At 41.2% G+C, this 20,374-nt stretch overlaps 1 protein-coding gene across 5 annotated transcripts in view; it reads right to left on the bottom strand.

Moving 5' to 3' along the window:
* Positions 1–20,374, bottom strand: part of GMDS (GDP-mannose 4,6-dehydratase) — a 397,493-nt gene that overhangs the window by 335,139 nt on the left and 41,980 nt on the right. For all 5 annotated transcript variants that reach the window (XM_064161097.1, XM_064161098.1, XM_064161099.1 and 2 more), the window contains exons 2-4: positions 18,610–18,654; positions 13,872–13,959; positions 10,222–10,331 (exon numbers count right to left, since the gene is read on the bottom strand). In XM_064161097.1, the coding sequence (XP_064017167.1) occupies positions 10,222–10,331; positions 13,872–13,959; positions 18,610–18,654 (243 nt within the window). The remainder of the gene's footprint in view (positions 1–10,221; positions 10,332–13,871; positions 13,960–18,609; positions 18,655–20,374) is intronic.

The raw sequence follows: 20,374 nt of genomic DNA, 5'->3' as shown, positions 1-20,374 counted from the left end.
TTATTTCTCAGCATCACACAGTCACAGGAAAAAAGCAGTTTGAGCACTCAATGTAATTATGCAAGCCAACACAGTCAGTAAATGCTTAATGAAAACAAGAGGAAAAAAAAAAAGGTAAGGGAAAGCTCATATGGACAGCTATATGGGAAGATAAACCACCAGACTGCTCCTCCTATTGCTTCAACCACATTTTCTGAATCCAAGACTACTGCCAAAGATACCCAATACAGCTCCACTGCTAAGAAGTTACAGCTAGCAGAACTTTGGAAGTTCTTCATGCAAGAGCAAAAAGAACTAAATTTATATATTAAATATATATAAAAATTGTTGCAAATAATCTGCTCTTCTGTAAAGCATGCCCAACTTCTCCAAAAACCATGTTGCACATTATGGCACAAGTGAGGATACAGATTTCTCTCCCTCCAGAACAAAGTGTTTTGCACAAGCAAGGAACACTCAGTTGTTCCTAAGGTACAGCTCTTCACATCTTGGAACACAACTGAGAAATCTACTGGGTAACTGTTTCCTGCCTGCTAAAACACTGCACGCAACACAATAAGACTGAAGTTCAGCAGCGGTATTGAAATGGATTATCAATAAATTCCAGATTCACACTGTTTACAAAGTAAACAATCATCCCATTTGCAGGAGACATTTGACAGAGGCACAATATTCTATATGGATTCCCTTAAGAGCATTGCTAAGAGCAGAGAAACGAACACACCACCAAGTGACCCTATACATCCCAAAATGACAATCGTACATTTTCTTACGCGACAGAAATTTCCACGTGGTTGAGTTGAGTTAGGCAGCTACAAGTTTCCAACACTGACAGAATTTATTGACTAACAAAGCAATATCTGAAGTGTTCAAGAAAAACAGAAACTTGTGTCCAGGGAAGAGTGGAATTAATTCCTGTCTGTACGAGTGTGCTTTGTCACTCCTGACCACGGAGCCGTTTGAAATCACAGGTTCTGCAAGCTTAAACCTGCATGTCTCATGACCAGAAATGTTTTGTGTGTGTTATCTCTCTGCTGTTTTGCAGTATAAGAAAAATAACCAAACCCACTTGTAATGCAGAAAAGGCTCTATTTCTCTTGCCTGCATGCCTGTAAAAGGCAGGGAGTAGCTCTAAGATGCAAAGCATTTCTTCTACAGATGAAGGAAACCAAGAGGACACATATTTTTAAACCTGCAGAAACCACCAAGCCAAACTTTACAGACCAAAGAATAAATCCAGCATTACTCAGCAAGAAGGCTACAAACATGCACGTACACACACACCCCAGCAGTCCTAATAATCCTAAAGGAAAAAAAAAAAGGGGGGGGGAAGGAAAGAAAAAATGCTGCTTTGTTATGCAAATTCACCATTTCAAAACTGAGAAAATTAAGTGATGTCATTCACACTAATATCCTCACTTCCAGAGAAGATGCAGCAGACAACAACCACCCTCGCTCCCCACCAATGCGCTCAGAAACGCTTCTCTCAGTGAGGGTTAGCAGAAGCAGGAGCTGGCAGCACTTAGCTCGGTAAGAATGACGGAGCTTCAGAACAGCTTATTTTTAAGAGTTGGCATTTGTTCTGCCAACCTAATTTATTTGATCAGTCCAATACAGCTACGGCTGTGCATTCACAGGCACAGATTCCATTTCTAGAACAGCAACTTAGTAAATGCCTTCTTAAAATATAAACACGCAGCCAGGTTATTTCTTCCAAGAATTGAATATGCCTCTGTGGAAGTGTGTGCAGGGACACAGTGAACATTTTAAACCATGATATATCAGATTCATTTAACACTAGGAAGAAAAAAAAAAAAGATTAAGATAGCCTCACATTATTACTCATCCAACAAATCACATGAACCTCCTTAATTTACTAGCTGTGCTTTACCACTGCTCCAAAGCAGACATTGCACAGAACTCCTGTATCGATACTTATTCAAATTGACCCTTTAATTTAAAGACATTAAATAAACACTAAAACAAACCAAAAACACATCTGGATGTCAGAGTTATTACAGTGGCTTTCTACAGTAAGTGGGAAGAAGGATGCTGAAAATCACCCCCCCCCCCTTTCTAAAAACCTGCACTACACTCAGAGCTCAGTAAATTCTAGCAGCTATTGTGAGCTGCAATACTTGAAAGGAATCAAATGCACTTTTCTTTAAACCTTTAAGAAATATATTACACAGTGGCTTGGTTTTGTCACTAGCCTGCTGAAGGGAGTGGAGAGATCATCAAAACAACAAATCTGAGTAAAAGAAACGTTGTAAGAGAAAGAAGTTATCAATGGAGAAAGAAGAGAGGTATCACCAAGATATTGTCACAGATTTTTCACATGGTTGGGTTAAAAAATATTTGTTTACAGGCACTAAAACTCTAACACGGTCTGGAGAAGCATAAATGGTGAAAAGCAAGTGCAAACACCCTGGCTGAGCATTCAGAGCTCTAACAGAATTAAAATGTCCTGTAACTTTAAGATAACACCCAAAAGCAACTCCTGCAGCCTTGACAGAATTTCTAGACTACTCCAGTTACACTACAATAATAATTTCTCAGCTTTTTTTCCCTCCTTTCTTCCTCCTACAGTATCTTAAAATCCCAGGTCTTGAGCAATCACTGACATCAAAGCCTTCAATTCTACCTTTTATTTCAGGATCATCCTACTACAGAATTTTAGATGCAGATGAGCACACAGCAGAATGCCTTAATGCCGAGATGACTGCAGCTGTTTCGTAGCCATTAATTTTGCACTTAATAAATACTACCACACTGCACTTATTAATCAAACACTTCTAGGGACAGATCTGCAGCTTGACTCGTTCAGGGCAGAACGAGCTGGAGCTCTTTTTGTAAGAACACTGCCACTAGAGCAAACCTTAGCAAAGAATGCTTGCCTGACTGAGGAATGACTTTTCCTTTCTCTAGCTCGCTGAACTACAGAGTAGGCATTCTGGCCAGCTCCTGCAGTACCCCAAGGCAGCTGTAGATCACTTTCAGTTGCAACTTGTGAATACTTTCTTTTTCTTTCTGTCTCTTTATTTTGACATGCAATATTATGTTAGCTGATTTCAATCATGTTGCATGAGTGGATGACATACCTTAAAAGATTAAGTTTGGCCACCTGGGACTACTCCAGAAACTCAGCACTTTACAGCATCTCTTACCCTTCTTCATCCTCTCTGCGCCCGCATTATCAATAGTAGCTTTCTTCCCTATTTTATGTCTAACAACAAGTTGTTCAAGGCTACAGCTGATAGAAGGCAGCTTGAAGCGTTGTTCCCAGTGTGTACAAGGCTCTGCTGCCATCTATTTGACACAAGAAACAACGCTGCAAATGCTGCAGTTGGATTGCCCTTCCCCTTCCCAAGCTTTGCCTTTGCTCCAGCTTTCTCTTCCCCTGCAGCAGCTGTGAGAAGAAAACTATCACAGAAGTCTTTAACGGCTCCTCCCCACTCACATCTAGAAGCAGAAATCACTTCAGCAATTATTTCTCCAATGAAAAATCGCTACTATGATGGTAGAGATTAAGTTATTAAAAATTCAGATAGAATAATATCATAAAATTCTCTTCTCTGAAAACAGAATCCAATCTAACAACCTCCTTCCATTTACAAACTATAGTGGGAGGCCAACTGTAAAGTTTGCTTTAAAGCAATTATTTTAGAATTTGGAATTTAATTACTTAGGAGCAGAGCTCTTCAAGGGCTTGCTGTCAGCAGCTATCTGACCTAATCAGGGCTGAGACACTGAAACAACATGCAGATGCTGGCCATCCCCCTTTATTACACCAGACTCAAAATTCAGAATTCAGTAAGGAAGCCAAATTACAGAGCCTTAAAGCAGAAACCAAGCAAAAAGCACGAGCTGAAGGAGGTGGTACTTTATCTGTCATCACAGTCGCAAAGATAAACACCACTTCATTCATCACAGCAGCCAGCCTGCTATGTTCACGGCTGCACAGCATAGGAACAGTGGCTATAAGAATCCCTAACTAAGCTTCCTGCAAGAGACACTCTCTGCAGCTGCATAAACCCCAGAGGACTCCATAATCATCAGCTACAGACCCATGGCAGTGTATATTTTGCTCTTTAATTATCACAGAATCATAGAGTCATTAAAATCAGAAAAGACCTCTGTGAACATCAAGTCCAACCATCAGCTCAACACTACTATGAACACTAAACCATATCCCAAAGTGCATTACCAAGCCAGATGGGAAAGTCTCATTTCAGAACTCAGCCCTTTTCACATCCCTGATTAAGCTCTCAGATACTTTGGCTTTATTATTTTTGATGGTCAATCTCCCAATACACTTAAACAAGGTATTGGTAGAAAAGTGTTTCAGCATTTACCTGGAAATGATTCATAAGACAAAACAAAAGAATAAAAGCACAGCTAAATGAAAGATTACAAAAAGCAGGAATGCAGCCTTTGGGGAACAGTGAGGTGCCCCTCTAAGAAGGTGACATGGCCAGCAGCCCACCTGAAGTGCCTGTACAACAATATACACAGCACGGGCAACAAACAGGAGAAGTTGGAGGTTATCTCACCACAGGAAAACTACAATGTAGTGGCAACTACAGAAACTCAATGGGATGAATCCTATGACTGGAGTGTCACTACTGATGGCTACAAGCTATTGTCCTGGCTATGGGACAGGGCAGGAAGAAGGGTTGGAGGTGTTGCCCTGTATGTAAAGAATTGGATAGAATGTGAAGAGTTGTTGCTAAAATATATCCACAAGCAGGTTGAAAGCTTAAAGGTAGGTATTAGTGACTGGGAAAACAAAGGGAGCCTTGTGGTAGGAGTCTATTACAAGCTGCTCAATCAAGCAGAGCCTACTGATGAAGCCCTCTTACTCCAGCTGGAGGAGATGGTCACAGGCTCTCATCCTTCTGGAGGATTTTAACCACCCCAACATCTGTTGGAAAAGTAGCATGGCTGACTGTAGGCAATCCAGGAGGCTCCTGGAGTGGCTAGATGACAACTTAAGACAAAAAATTAACAGCCCCACACCAGGGGATGCCTTATTGGACCTGTAGGTCCCAAATGCAAGTGAAGTCATCAGGGGGGTCAAAGTGAAAGGCAGTCTGGGCTGCAGCAATCATATGCTAGTGCAATTCACTATCCTAAGAGATATGAAGCCCATGAGAGGCATAATTAGGACTCTAAATTTTAGGAAAGCAAAATTCCATCTCTTCAAGGAGTTAGTGAAAAGGACCCTGTGAGAAATATCCCTCAGGGACAAGGGAGTGGGACAGAGTTGGCAGATCTTTAAGGATGCTTTCTGTAGAGCAAAGAGATCTCAGTCCCCACATGTAGGAAGGCAAGAGACCACCATGGCTGAGTTGTGACCTGCTGGCCAAACTAAAGGGCAAGTTGGGACTACACAGGAAATGGAAGAAGGGGCAGGCATCCTGGGAAGAGGATAGGGACATTGTCTGGTTGTGCAGGGACAAGGTCAGGAAGGCGAAGGCGCAGCTGGAACTGAACTTGGCAAGGGATGTAAAGAACAAGAAAGGCTTCTACAGGTACTTAAACCAGAAAAGGAAGGGTAAAGAAAGTGTAGCCTCACAGATGAGCAATAGTGGAGAACGTGGATCGACAGACAGGGAGAAGGCTGAGATTCCCAACACCTTCTTTGCCTCAGTCTTCACTGGCAGCCCCTCTCCTCATGGCTCTCATGTTGGATAGCCCACAGGATGGAGACCAGAGAGACAAAGTCCCACCCACCGTAAGTGAAGACAAGATGCATCTGAGGAACCTGAAGCGATATAAGTCCAGAGGACCTGATGAAATGCATTCCAGAGTTCTGAGGGAATTAGCTGATTTAGTTGCCAAGCCACTCTCCATGACATCTGAAAAGTGCTCTGTTCAGGTGCAGTCCCTGGGGACTGGAAGAAAGGAAACTTTACACCCATTTTTTAAGAAGGGTAGAAAGGAGGACCCTGGGAACTCCTGACCTGTCAGCTAAATCTCTGTGCCTGGGAAGATCATGGAACAGATCCTCCTAGATGCCATGCTCCTTAGCAACACTTGGGTTTAAATCTCCTTCCAACACAAGCTGCAGTTAGAGAGATTGTGTAAAATTGCCATAAATATTGGGAGGACCAAGTGAGGAGACACACCAAATTTCATTACTGGCTATTATCGCAATTACCTTCCTTCCCAGGCCACACACAAGTTCTGTTTGAACAGGTACTGCAAACATTATAGTTTTTAAATTACCCAAAATAATCCACATGTAAAACTATCTAAAACCTGATGGCTGAAAGTGAAGTAAGATCACTGGAGCTCAGGCTACACATGAGCAGAACATCACAAACAGACACTGAGGGGAACACTCAGAAAGGTTTATCATGTGAGAGGCATCCCACAGGATACAGCATCCAGTAAGCCCAGCACCCTGAGGTTAAAGCAGCTAAAGGTGTGCTGAGATACACTAACACTGCTCAGTACCTCACAGGATTATACATGGCTGACAGCAGTACAACAAAAGGCAGCAGAGCCTTCTGCAGGACAGCAAGCAGCCCAGATAGTTTGCATTCCTTTAGGGAAGAGAACCCAATTGCCTCAGCTAAGGACCGCATCACCTAAACCACTGTGAAGACAGCATCTGCAGCTCGGTATGGCAATTGTCTCCTAAGGCTGGTGTTCTGAGCTGTTCTTATACATGCATATAAACATATTACTGTAATCATCAAGATTAAAACACACATAGCCTCATTAACTGGCATGGGGTTTTAACTGGTAAGCAGCTCCTAACATTTTTTTGGTTGTACTTCATGCAGACAAAATAATCAAAAATTATCAAGTTCTTTAATTTTGTCAGCATGGGGGCAGAGGAGACAAAAGGCCTCCTGAGATTAAGAGTGTTCACTTTGGAGAACACAAAGCATAAAAGGGAAAATGGAGGAGCTACAGATAAAGCTGAATTCAACAGACAAGGATAAAGAGATCCTGACTCGGGTGAGGGGTTATATGCTAAAACCCACTTGGCTTTTACAGCTTACCTTGCATCTAACAGTAGTGGGGTTTGCTTCTTAAAATCAGCTCCTGATGGATTCCAAGCACCCATTGTCTGCAAAGACTGAAAACTCAATAAAACTTTAATGTCTCCTAGACTAGAGGGAAAAAATCTCTACACTTAGCAAGGAGAAAACAACAATAACAAAAATGAAGCATTTACCAGCTTTTGAAAATATGTTGCAGACTAGTCAGGTTTTATTCTTCAATCCATGCCTTAGAAGGAACAGCTATCACAGAAAAGTTACACCATTTTCTTTGTATCTCAGAACACATCCACTAGGAAGCTTCTGGCAACAAATGACAGGCAAAACAACCTCCTACTAACCAATACAGTGTAAACTGAGCAGATGTGACTATCTGCACCCCAGCCAGACTCGGCTAGGCTACTTAATAAGCAATTACTGGGATAGCAATAGCCATAAACCCTGACATATTTCCTCAATCCTGCATTTAACTGCTCTGTGAGCATGTTTCAGGTGCTGAAAGCATGAGGTCTTTTGCTAAGTTTACACTGCCCTTTTGCAGTGTAATTTTAAATTAACTTTCTAGCTGTGCCAGTTGAATACGAATCAAAAACATCTCACTGCTCTGATGTACTGATGAGATCACCTGATCTTCAGCAACAAAAAGCAGATACAAGTTCATCACTGTGTACGTGCATCTACTGAAACACTGTGCTTTACTGAAACACTGCCCAGGGGAGCGTTTGAGTCATCATCCCTGGAGGTGTTAAAGGAACGTGTAGATATGGCACTTCGGGACACATTTCAGTGGTCATAGTGATGTTAGATGGATGGTTGGACTCAATGATCTCAGACATCTTTTCCCACTGAAACAATTCTAAGATTCCAAGAACCACTGATATCATTTTAGCCAACCTAGTACTTGGATAATTGACTTTCAAGACATTCAGCAGAGAGGTAAGAGTATAGCATTATGGATAACAGACTTCAGATAGAACCATCTGCATGCTAGCCAGACTGAGAAGGTACTACTTAGAATCAATACACTAAGTAATCACTCCTATGAAGCCTGATTAGATGAAGATCAGTCAAGGCCAGCTCACTGGGCTCCCAAAGCACCAAACACCAGAGCAGCAGTGCCTACAACAAGCGGGCAAAGGAAAATGAGGCGAGACCGTTTAGCTCACAACCACCGAGTGAATGTGCTACTGTTTTCTGAGCACTCAGTGGAGAAGCTGTGGTGTGGAGAGCTAATCCTCATTTCTCACCAAAACAGGCAGGAATGCACACTGGATAATTTGTTCCTACTGATGATATCATCTTGTTAGGTCTACTGCTTTTATTAAGAACAAGTCTCAGTCTTCCTTCACTTTCTTCCATCTACAAGACCAGATCAGCCTTTCAGTGACCTACTTTATGAGTCACGCTCTTTACTGTTTATGATTCAGAAAAAGTCTTCTCTGACAGTATTTCCCAGACTACTGTGGGTTCATTCCAAGAACCAATTTCATCTCCATTGGTTTCCTACAGGAAACCAGACCAACTTCCTATTATTTTATTTTCCTTCATTTCAGCATGGCTCACATAAGCTAACTGGAAGCGAGAGTGATAGACAACTTTATTCTGCATAAACAGAAGCCAACATAAACATCACCAAAAAAATACTGAAGACGTCACTGGTTCAAAGTCACTGGAATGTGAAACAAGCTAAGATTAGAAGTTCTCTTCCCTCTCTCCCCAAACATGGTGCACACAGGCTAAAACATGAGCTTACATAACCAAACTTTATATGCTCAGGTCTCTGGAGAAGATATTGATCTCTAATAGGTGGTGAAGTTTCACTCCCTCTCCCAATCAAGACTCAGTACAGGCCTGCATTGGCTCAAAGTATTCATGCAGTGAGATATTTGAGGAATAAACTTTTCCATGGCCCATAACAGTGTCATGAAAGAACCTACAGCAGCGTTATTGTATGTTGCAGACCTGGGGATGTGTGGTTGGAAAGCTGCGACTCAGAGAGGGACCTGGTGATATTGGTTGACAGCTGACTAAATATGAGTCATCAGTGTGTCTAGGTGGCCAAGAAAGCCAGGGGCATCCTGACTTGCATTAGAAACACAGTGGCCAGCAGGAACAGGGATGTGACCACCCCTCTGTGTTCAGCAGTGGTGAGGCCACTGTATTCAGTTTAGCACAAAATGATTAGATGAACCATGCAAGTGATTTAAAGACAAAATTATCCTCTTTTCATCTCTAAATTCTGCTGTTTGTGTGATTAAAAACTGCAGTCTCAACGTGATTTCCTTACACTGGGATTCAAGGCTCCCAGAGTGAAAACAAACACACACTGAATTTTTTAGTAAAGCTGACTTACAAAACCAAAGCCAAACTGAGGCTTAAATAATCCTTCAGTTCTTACCTCAATACAGGGCAGAGAACATTCCCACTGCAGAACACTTTCACATTGCACACACAATGACAGGACATTTGTCTAACACAACTTACTGTAATGACAATTTGCTAGGTGGCCTTCATTTTCAGTTTGTAATCATGAAGTATGAAACAAGTGTTTGCAAGCAGAGGTCACCTGTTAGTGATGTGAGGTTTGGCACAACCTGTGAACCAATATTATCTTCTCTGCTACACATTTTCTCCCCTTATGATGCAGCAGCACTTGCAGGATCAAGTCACTCACCCTCAACAAGTCCATTTCGTTACAGTTTCTAAAACTTGATTTTTCCAACCAAAATCCCAGAGATGTTACAACACATCAAATAGCAGCAAAGCTGTTTTCTCTATTAGTAGGTCACAGAACACCAGCTGCCTGAACACTAGCACAGGTGAAGCCGTTCTAGAAGTGACACACTCAGGTACACACAGTTATTTTAATGCACATGGATGATGAGGCTCAGAACTTTTCCACGAGGAGCAAACTCAAAAGCAAACTTTGTTTCACAGAGTTAAAAATCAGATGTTTGAAAACTGTGGTGTTTGTTGATAGCAACAATTGAACCTCTTTCATATTGAAATCTGAACACATATTCAGGAGCCAGACCCATGCAGTAATTCAGCACTACAGCAAACACAAGTGTCTTGATTTAAGACAGTGCTTACCCAAAGTTAGCAGCTATTAAAACAGCTATACATGTTGTAGTCCAATACATCAATGCAGTGTACCACCAACCACAGCACACATTCACAATGCTCAGCACTAGAAGCTACTCACCTTGACGTGACTTTGAGCTCCCAGGTTGTATATCTCAGTGGGTTTGACTTCATTGATAATCTTCACCAAGCAGGTGCTGTCAGTGAGATCACCGTAGTGCAGCTTCATGTCTTCAGAGTTTAAGAACACAGAGTTAATACTTCAGTCACAGGATAACATAGCATTCTCAATCCAAACCCCATTCCAGGTTTAATATCCAAGCAAACACTTATTGGAAAACTTTAAGAAATCACCAGCTGAACTAAGTTTTGTTTGGGTTTTTTTTTTCCCTGTTTTAAACACAGAACATATTTCCCTGCAAGAATGATGAATTCTATTTCAAGTTCTCTTCACGATGATCTGATTTACCTAGCAACATTCATTAACCCAGGCTGTATAAGTTTGAAGAATGTCATATACAGAATTTCAGCTGCCAAAAGATTGTTTTTAAAAATCATTGGAAGCCTAAACTAAATCATCTTTCACTCAAAAAGGTTTTTGATAACTTTCTTAAGTTTACATTGATTTCTTTCTCTTTCCAAAACATTGCATGGATTCCTCACTGAATAATTTCACAAGACAACAAAAGTGCCTAAGGTACCAACATTTAGGTAACATTAGAACACAACACACTGCATTTATCACTCTTGGTTTTCTATTTAAAGAAAGAGGGATGCACAGTGGAGAGGAATTTCAGAGAGTGTTGTGATATCATACACCAAAATCCCAGACATTATCAGCCATACAGCAGTTATTAATCCTTTCCCTGCCAAGTTACTTTAATCTGTGTGCAAAAAGCTAGGTAAAAGCATGAAACTGACTCATGGAATATTCAAAGGTTGCAATGTCTTAGCAACTTGTTCTTAGTTTCAGACCCTGACCTATCAAGAAGTTGTTCCAGAAGTGAAATGTATTCTGGTAGGACAGGTCTCATTTTCCTCTTGTTTAAAAAAAAACACACCAACCCAAATATATATATATATATATTGACACCACCAAGCTGTTATTCACACAGGCTGGGTGCTAGGTTAGACTGGATGATCTTGGAGGTCTCTTCAAACCTGGTTGATTCTATGATCTATTCAAAGAAAAGGCTTTGTGAATGAGCTGTTTACATTTACTTGCCATATTTATATGGAATTTCCTTTCATGTTCTTGAATTTAATAGATTTGTTTATATTGTCTGTCTCCAGGTAAAAGAATGAAAAAGAAGAGGAAATTCCCATTTCAGTACAGTTTAGCACTCTTCCCATTTGACCATGTGATATGGTCTAGTTGCCATGGCGGTGTTAGGTCATAGGCTGGACTTGACAATCTCAAAGGTCTATTCCAGCCTCAACAATTCTGTGATGTCAGCACTTTTTGGGGGCTGTATCAACTGGATTTCCCCCTCCTTTTCTTTTTAAAACTTTATTCTGAAACTAAGCAGTACAAGGTTCATTACATAAGCCCTACCAACTGAATCCCCAGCACACTGATTTTAAATCAGTGATGTAAAATATGTCCCTGATATTTACTGACTTAATATTTACATCAGTGATATCATATTTACTGATGGAAAAATATGTGAACCTCATTTTTATTTAAAATAGTTTGCTTGGGGATTTTTTTTAACAGTTCAAGGCAGTAACATCACACAGTTCTCAGGTGTGCAGCTTTGCACTCTCTTATTTAACAAGTACCTGAGGCTGCTGATGAAGTGATATGGCCCAGCAGATCACACCAGTCTTGCAGTCTGCTTTTACATCCAGAGTGCTTGTAAAGGACTGTTCTGAAAAGACTTCAAGACCCATGTGAAACTGTGGCTCACAGGTTAGGGAATGGTAATGGAACTTTTTTACAAGAAAGAGATAACTGGTGAAATGAGGGCCAGCAAGTAGGTTATGACCATTTTGGTTAGCTACAGTGTGAGCTGCCTTCAGTCCTACCACACTGTGCTGGAACAAGTCCGTGTGCAGACATCACCTTTGTGTTTTAATAACATTATCCAGCCTCAGAACCTCATTAGGAAGCAACAGTTTGAGGACTTACTTCAGGAAACACCTTATTTTCCTTCTTGTTCTTTTATCTAAAGAGGTTCTCTGTCTAAAGTTCATCATCTCGCAATGTGGAATCAATTAATGGGAAGAACACAAAGGGCAAAGACAAAATCAGGGTTTGCTTACATCTACCACTATTGCTTCTTTGCTTTCTCCAGCACTGCCTGGAAACTCATTGTTTCCAAACAGTCTCCATGGAGTAGCCTTTCCTGAGACTCCAAGTCCAATTCCTCTTCCTCCTCCCATTCACATGGCTGTATTCTTTAGTTAAAGAAAAGGAGATAAGAAGTGGGGCAAGTGATATAGTCTGCTTTCTTATATCTTTCTCTAAAAGCTCATGCACATATTTATCATGATCTACATTGCTTCCCAGTCACATTTCATATTCACAAGATGGTCCTCACGATACACAGGTTCCTGTTTGATTTCTTTTTGGTTCATTTTACCTCGTGAAATATAAATTCAAGTCATGGGAAACAGTTCCTACATTGTCCCTGATGGAAGCACATGATTCAGTCTTCTTCAAGAAGGTATTTTATTCCTTTTCACTTCTCTCAATTAGATGTTTTAAGGAGCAATGCACAATAAGCAATAACTACTGAAAGTAAATACCAACGCTTGAGCTTCTTCTCATTAAGTGACCAGTTAAACTTCTTTAAGGTAAGACACTCACACAACTTTTGCACAGTATACACCAAAGGTAATAATTTCAGTATTATCTATAAACTGTTAGCACATTTCCAAGGGCAATGACTTTCCTTTGGGAAAAACAAGTAACTATTTCCTTAGGTGCAGAAGTTCAGAAAGACCCCAGACTCATTCTTCCTGTCATCAGTTAGAACTGATAACATCTTACTCGTGCTGTCACACAGGCTGCTCACAAACCTTCATCTCCATCAGGCACTAAGAATCACAGAATAGTAGGGGTTGGAAGAGACCAAGAAGCTCACAAGGAAAAAGAAGTGGAGTGTTTAAAATAACTGCCTCAAAAAAACCCACCTCGTTTTATTTTGACATCTGAGTGTTTTGAACCTCCCAAATTTCACATGGCTTTTTGTGTCCATTTTCCAGTTGCTGCTGCCAAGCTGTGTGTGAACTGAGTCAGCACTTCCACACCACAGAAAGTGGCTTCTTGGATCCAATCATATCTTCCTCTTTTAATAACTCACACACAGAGGAGTCTCTGTATTTTGTGTCATATTTTCATTAGAGAAAAATCATCACTTTTTTTTTTTCCTGAGACAGAGCAACTAACACCAGCAAAATAAGGCAGGCTTAGCTATCAAGCAGTTTTGTTTGTTTGTGGTTTCTTGGTTTTGTTGTGGTTTTTCAGTTGTTGTTTTGTTAGTTGGTGGTTTTTTTGTTTGCTTTGTTTGGGGTTTTTTTTCTGTTTTTTTGTTTTGTTTTGGCATTTGCTTGGTTTCTGGGGTTTGTTTGTTTGGGTTTTTGTGGTTGTTGTTTGGTTGGTTTTTAACAGTCAATCCTAAGTCAAGCATGGCTTAAAAATAACTACTTGTTAATAGCACTTAGGTGGAGGAAATTGGAATTCCCTTCCTGCTCCTGGGGAAGTTTCTCCACCAAACACAAACATCAACCTAAAACAATCCCTTAAATACAAAAGCAAAGTCTTACTTCCTTCAATGTGAGCCTGTGGGTTCTTATAGAGGTGTTCGATCCGGCCTGTATTAAAAGAACTAGAGCGACGAACGATGCCATGCACCTGGGAAAGGGAAAACACAGAAGGAAAGTGGTAAACATTAAGGAGAGTGTTCATCATCGTCTTTCACCATCACCCCTTTCATATATGTGGACCTAACCCTTCCTATCAGGTAATCAGAGCTTGTCTGTTCCTAAAGGCAAACAGTTATCTAAATCATAACAAAATACCTGGGGGAAAGCTCTGACGTCAGATTTATCTATTTTGGTACCCTTGAGTACTTTTCACTTTCTGCTTTGGTGATACCACTAACAGCCAAAGCATCACACACAATACTGGAAGAAAGGGGAATTGCCCTACATTAATATCTCCCAGAAGAGCTGCCAGTGTTACTGGAGTTGAAGAAGCTGTATGGGAATTCTGAGATAACCTCTGCCTGTCTTTCTGGAGCCAGAGATGACAGGCACAGGAAAAGCAGCAGGAGATGAGGCTAAAGAGAAGAAGGGAAGAAAAAGGCAAGGCCAGCAGCTGCAAGGCCAAATGTATTTCAGAAGAGAGCTTTTATTCATTTTCTGGTGTGTTGGAAGAACAGTCAGTGCTGTTTTGTAGACTCATGAGTCAGGCCTCTAGTGGGTTATGAGACAGGCGAGCCTAAGGCCGTAACACAGGTTGGAAATTTCCTTTAACCACCCACGATGAATAAGTTGGTGAAGATAATCCACTGGCTCTAACACTGAAAAAAGCCCTTGTCCAATACATTAGAGAAATTGTTAAGACACTGATCCCAATTCTTCATGCAAGATAGCCAGATGCCTGCTGCCAAAATTCACATTGGCTTAGGTTACCAGTTGCAGAAGCTGTGCTGGCACAAGTGAAATCAGGCATCAGCATCTGCCTGTCCTCCGCTTCTTCTGTTTTTAATTCCTAAAAATGACCCTGTACACATTGACACATCCTGCACTCAGCTGGGTTGAGCCATTCTCTCACTTCGTCTTAGCTTGGACCCATGAGAATCATAGAAGAACTCCAGAGATTGAGTTCAACCCTCCTGCACAGCAGGACTATTTAGGGCAGGTCACACAGGAACACATCTAGACAGGTTTGAAGATCTCTAGAGAACTACTCTGGGCAGCTTCACATTAAAGTTTTTTTCTCATGTTGAGAGTGAATTTCACATGCTTGAGTTTGTCTCCATTGCCCCTTGTCCTATCGCTGGGTACCAATGACAAGAGACTGGTTCCATCCTCCTGACAGCCATCCTTCAGGTATTTGTAAACATTGATGACATGCCCTCTCAGCCTTCTCTTCTTCAGAATAAACAGCCCCAGGTCTCAGCCCTTCCTCATAAGGCATGTGCTCCAGTCCCTTAATCATCCTTGTATCCCTCTGTTGGACTCTATCAAGTAGATCCCTGTCCCTCTTGAACTGGGGACTCCCAGAACTGGACACAATATTGTAGGTTAGCTCTCAGTAGGGCAGAGTAGAAGGGGAGGACCACCTCCTTCAACCTGCTGGGTGCACTTTCTTAATGCACTCAAGTATACTATTTGCTTTATTGGCCACCAGGGCACATCACTGTGCCATTGATAGATTATTATCAACCAGAACTCCAAGGTTCTTCCCTGCCAAGCTACACCTCAGCAGGTCAACCCCTAACATGTACTGGTGCATGGTGCATTCACCAGCAGGAACGAGCAGTGTTCAGGGTTTGGGTTGAGTTTGTCTGGAGATTTTTGTTTTGAACACCAGACAAGTGATGGTTATTGACACAGAAAAGACTTTTCATTCCATCTTAAATCTGAAATGTAACTGAGTGAAAAGCTTTGCACAACTGCAGAGTGAGATAGCTTGCTGCTTTAAGAGTAACATTTTGGTGGCAAGTTCTCTGACAGCTGAACAGTTTCATCTGTAAAACTCACAAGTCAATTTATGATGCCAATTTCCTTGCATAAAATCTCATGTGTGGCCAGCCACAAGACAGGCTCACAATCTACTTTATTCTACAGTTCAAACACTAAACTTTCCACAACGAAGCAAAACATTTCCATTATGAGGATCAATGAGAAACTGAGAAACGTGGCTCCCCAAAAGTAATTTCCATCAAGCAATGAATTCATGAAGATAAATTTGCAAAGTGATATAGTTAAAAGCTCTATCAGAATATTTACTTACAGAACACATGGATAATTTATAAGGACAATAAGGTCTACAGAGACACCCTTTAAAAAAATCATTTGTATGATAACTTGCAGTACTGGAAGGGGACTACAGGAGAGCTAGAGATTCTACAAAGACATGTAATGACAGGAGAAGAGGTAATGGCCTCAAACTGGAAGAAGTGAGATTTAGATTAGACATTAGAAGAAATTCTTCCCCACAAGGGTGGTGAGGCATTGAAACAGGTTGTCCAGAATGGAAGCTCCCACTCTGGAAGTGTTAAAAACCAGGCTGGATGGGGTCGTGAACAAGCTGCTCAAGTAGGTGTCCCTGCCCACAGCAGAGTATTTGAAACTAAATGGTCTTTAAGGTTCCTTCCAATCTAAACCAGTCTGTGATTCTATCACAGAATTGCAGGACTTCAGAGGTTGGAAGGGACCTCCAGAGGTCATCAAGCCCAACCTCCTTGCCAAAGCAGGATCCCCTAGGGTAGTTCACACAGGAATGCATCCAGGTGGGTTTTGAAAGTCTCCAGAGAAGGAGACTTCACAACCTCTCTGGGCAGCCTGTTCCAGTGCTCACTGTAAAAAACTTTCTCCTCATGTTGAGGTGAAACCTTCTATGTTCCAATTTGTAGCCATTGAGAATCTGTCATTCTCTCTTGCAAAAGATGCAGGAAATATTTTGAGTATTCAAACACACATCTCTTTTGATGGGTAAAAATCAGACTTTGCAGTTTTAAAGCATTGTTATTCTAAAGGAAGCTAACTGAAGTGCTCCACAATTCTTCCAGCAAAATTAAATAGTTCAGCTTAAAGTCCTGATGAGAGACATTTTGAGCTCTCAATTATCCACCTTTGAATGAAATCGTGCTGAAATTCAAGTTCATGCTAACCATGCACCAATAACTCAAACCTTGCCAGCTCAAAGCTTGATGAAAGACTGTACTTGCAAGAGCTTTGTCAGTTGAATGACTGCAATATCAGCACTTCACCAAGGAGCTGTGCTAAATGCAGCCACCACAGGACTTCAAAAAGCTTCAGCAAACAGATCTAGAAAGCCTGCTGCATTGACAACATGAAAACATGCAAATCCAGGGTTTTTTTTTTTTTTTTCTTTACTTCTTTTTCTCCCACTCCTTTTTTTGGTATGCACATACAAGAGAAAGAAAACCTGCCAAATGCTTAATCCATGACAGCAATATTACCGTAAAAAAACTGATGAAAGATGCCTTTGTCTGTACAGGACAAGTGAAATGCAAACTCTGTGACAGGCCAAAATGTGTGCAAACTGGTTAATCTAGTTAAGAATATGGAGCAGTGAATTCTTCTCAATAGGATTTAATCTTTAAATACCCTAAAATAATAGTTTAAAAAGAAAAAAGTCAAATGAACCATTTTAAGGACGTTATGTTACCACATGTGTTCAGTTATTCAGAACAGAGGTCTCTCACTGGGAACACAGCAAAGAACTCCAACAAGTAGATCATAGAATCAACCAGGTTGGAAGAGACCTCCAAGATCAGCCAGGCCAACCTAGCACCCAGCCCTAGCCACTCAACTAGACCATGGCACTAAGTGCCTCAGCCAGGCTTTTCTTGAACACCTCCAGGGATGGTGCCTCCACCACCTCCCTGGGCAGCCCATTCCAGTGGAGAATTGAGGACCAAAACAAAATCCCTCTATCCAACTACTGCAATCTTTCTACTGTGGAAAGGGTTGTATTTCACTGTAGTGGCAGTTCCATTGTGGACTAGGAGAGCACATGTGTTTTTAAAGTAGCAGAAGCAACCTCAAAGTTAACTCAATCACTCCTTTCCTTCCATTATCATACATTCTGGAAGCATCTTTCATGATCGAGGTAGACAAATACTCTCACTATCTGTGCACAGCAGTTCAAAATCATCAAATCATACCACAATAACATGATGGTTGCTTTGCTGGGCCACTAGGAAAGTAATAAGGAATCAAGCTCCCTCTATTTTCAGGAAAAGGGTAAATGAAAATCATGTGCTAAGCAAGAATGTAATTAATCCAAGAGAAGAGGTAGACAGTAGCACTATCAAAGTATATCTTTTGGATTGGAGATGGGTTTATTTTGTTTGGTTTCTTTTTTCTTTTAAACAGAGAAAGTAAAAGGCAAGGATTTCGTTGCTGAAGTGTAACTGCCAAAATAAAACAGCCTTTAGTGTGGAGGGGGAGAAAGAGAAAAAAGAAAGATTCTCATTCTTTTATGGGGTACACTGCATCATAAATTATTCCCCAATTCCTTACACTTTTGGCTCGCAGAGATTGCTGCTTATCAGAGCTGGCGGGAAACATGCAAAGCAGCTATACCCCGAGGAGAGGAGGGAATCCATCAGTGGACATCCAGTGATAAATAGCACAATAAGCTGGCATGATTACAGGCCATGTTGCACATTCCTCCCTAGAGTTGTGATTTGTTATCTAGGGCTGCAGTGGAAAACATACAGAGGGAAGGACAGAGGCAGAGGAAGTCGGAGCTGCAGCATCCAACCGAATACGTCGGCCCGCAGCTGGTCACCAAGTCACTCACCTCGTAGCCTTTTTCCAGCAGGAACTCAGCCAAGTACGATCCATCCTGGAAGAGTAAGATAGAGGAACATATCAGAAATAGTGAATAGGCCTGGGAGATCTGGGCTGTTTAAGGTCTCAAAAAGGGAAAAAAAGCGAGTTGACTGGGTAACAAGCACATACTTTGATTTCTCCAGATTTATTCCCTGACCTAAAAATACTAGAGTTGTTTTCTGGTTAAGTTAAGAAACATTATATTTTAAGATAACTTGCTTACAAGAGCTGGTTGAGAACTCCCATCTCTTGAATCCCTTCCCAAGTTCCACTAAGACGTGCCTGGGGATGTCTTTCCAAAATATCCTAACCACAGTTACTGAAGTATTTTGGAGATAGAGAAAGAAAAACTCCAGGGAAAATAGCGCACACTTGGCACTCTCTGCAGAGCAATGTGCCTCTGTCCCTGTGTCACACTTGTGTCTCTTTCCCCATGTGTTCCTTCCACCAGCTTCCCAAAGGCAGCAGTAATTTTGCCTTTCCTACCCACTCTCATTTCAGAAACATGCCCAGCACACCCTAGATTTACCCTACGGAACGAGCCGCTTTCACATTCTACCTATCACTGAGGGTTCAGAGTTTGGATTGGTTTGGGTTTTTTGGTTTGGGCATTTTTCCTCCTTCCTTGTCAAACTCAAATTATTAGATTCCTAAAAATCAAATACTCGAAAAGACATGCCAGTGCACATCTTCCTGAACTAAGATGGTTTTCCTGCATCACTGTTGCCAGGATTACCAAATACAACAAGTTACATTACATGCATATTGCACCATCAGAACCACCCCCCGAGAAGTCCTCACTAACCAATTCAGTACATACTACCCAAAGAGTAATTTCAGTGATTTTTTGAACTGGTTGTTCCTTTAACATACAAGAGTAGTCCAGGTTCAATTGACTTGCCACAGAAAGACCACAAAAACACAAGATGTCACCCACACTTGCATGTTAAAACTTTCTTATGTAGACCTGCTCTGCCATGATCATGGCCAGACAGCGAAGTGCTAGACACCTCCTGGGTCCTCTTCTTTCTGGAGAAACCCTCTCTTGGGTCTCTCCAGAGATAAACCTTTCTCACCTCATTAAATGAGCTTCTCTGTCTCACAGACTAATGAGAACAATACATTAAGTGGTTTGAGATGCACTTGGAGGCCCTGATGCAGCAGAACTAGAACTCACAGTAGAGACTGCTTACTACAGCAGTGACAAAACCCTGTGTAGGTCTGTGCAGAACAGCATGGGGTGGGTACAGGGACATGCTGCTGTAAGTTCAAAAGTGCAGCACTAGAAAAAAAGTGATTGACTGCATAGCTTATAAGTTCATAAAGTCTTACATAGGCTATAAGAATATGCAACCAAGAAAATCTCAGCTTACATACTTCTCCCACTACATGTGTGTGTTCACATAACTCTACAGTACCATAACTCAACAGCCTCTAGTGTCACACTAATTGATCTGGCACTGTTTGCACATCTGTGCATCGAATGACAAGAACAAGACCTATTGAACAGAGAATTTCAAAGAATATGCCATGGAAACTCTGGAGAAACACGAGGGCACAGATACTTCTAATGCAATTGCCATCATTTTCTTTTCCATGACTTAGCAGAAAGAAGGAAACTTCACCATTCTCCTTGGTTGCTGAGTCCACTACAATAAATAAATAAATATATAAAATAAAACAGATATTAACTGGCAGACTTGGCGGGTGCAAAGGGGAGGAAAAAAAGAAAG

Source organism: Pogoniulus pusillus, chromosome 21 (assembly GCF_015220805.1).
Source record: "Pogoniulus pusillus isolate bPogPus1 chromosome 21, bPogPus1.pri, whole genome shotgun sequence".
Lineage (NCBI taxonomy): Eukaryota > Metazoa > Chordata > Aves > Piciformes > Lybiidae > Pogoniulus > Pogoniulus pusillus.
The sequence above is the reverse complement of the archived record's forward strand: the minus strand, read 5'-3'. Positions and strand labels throughout refer to the sequence as shown.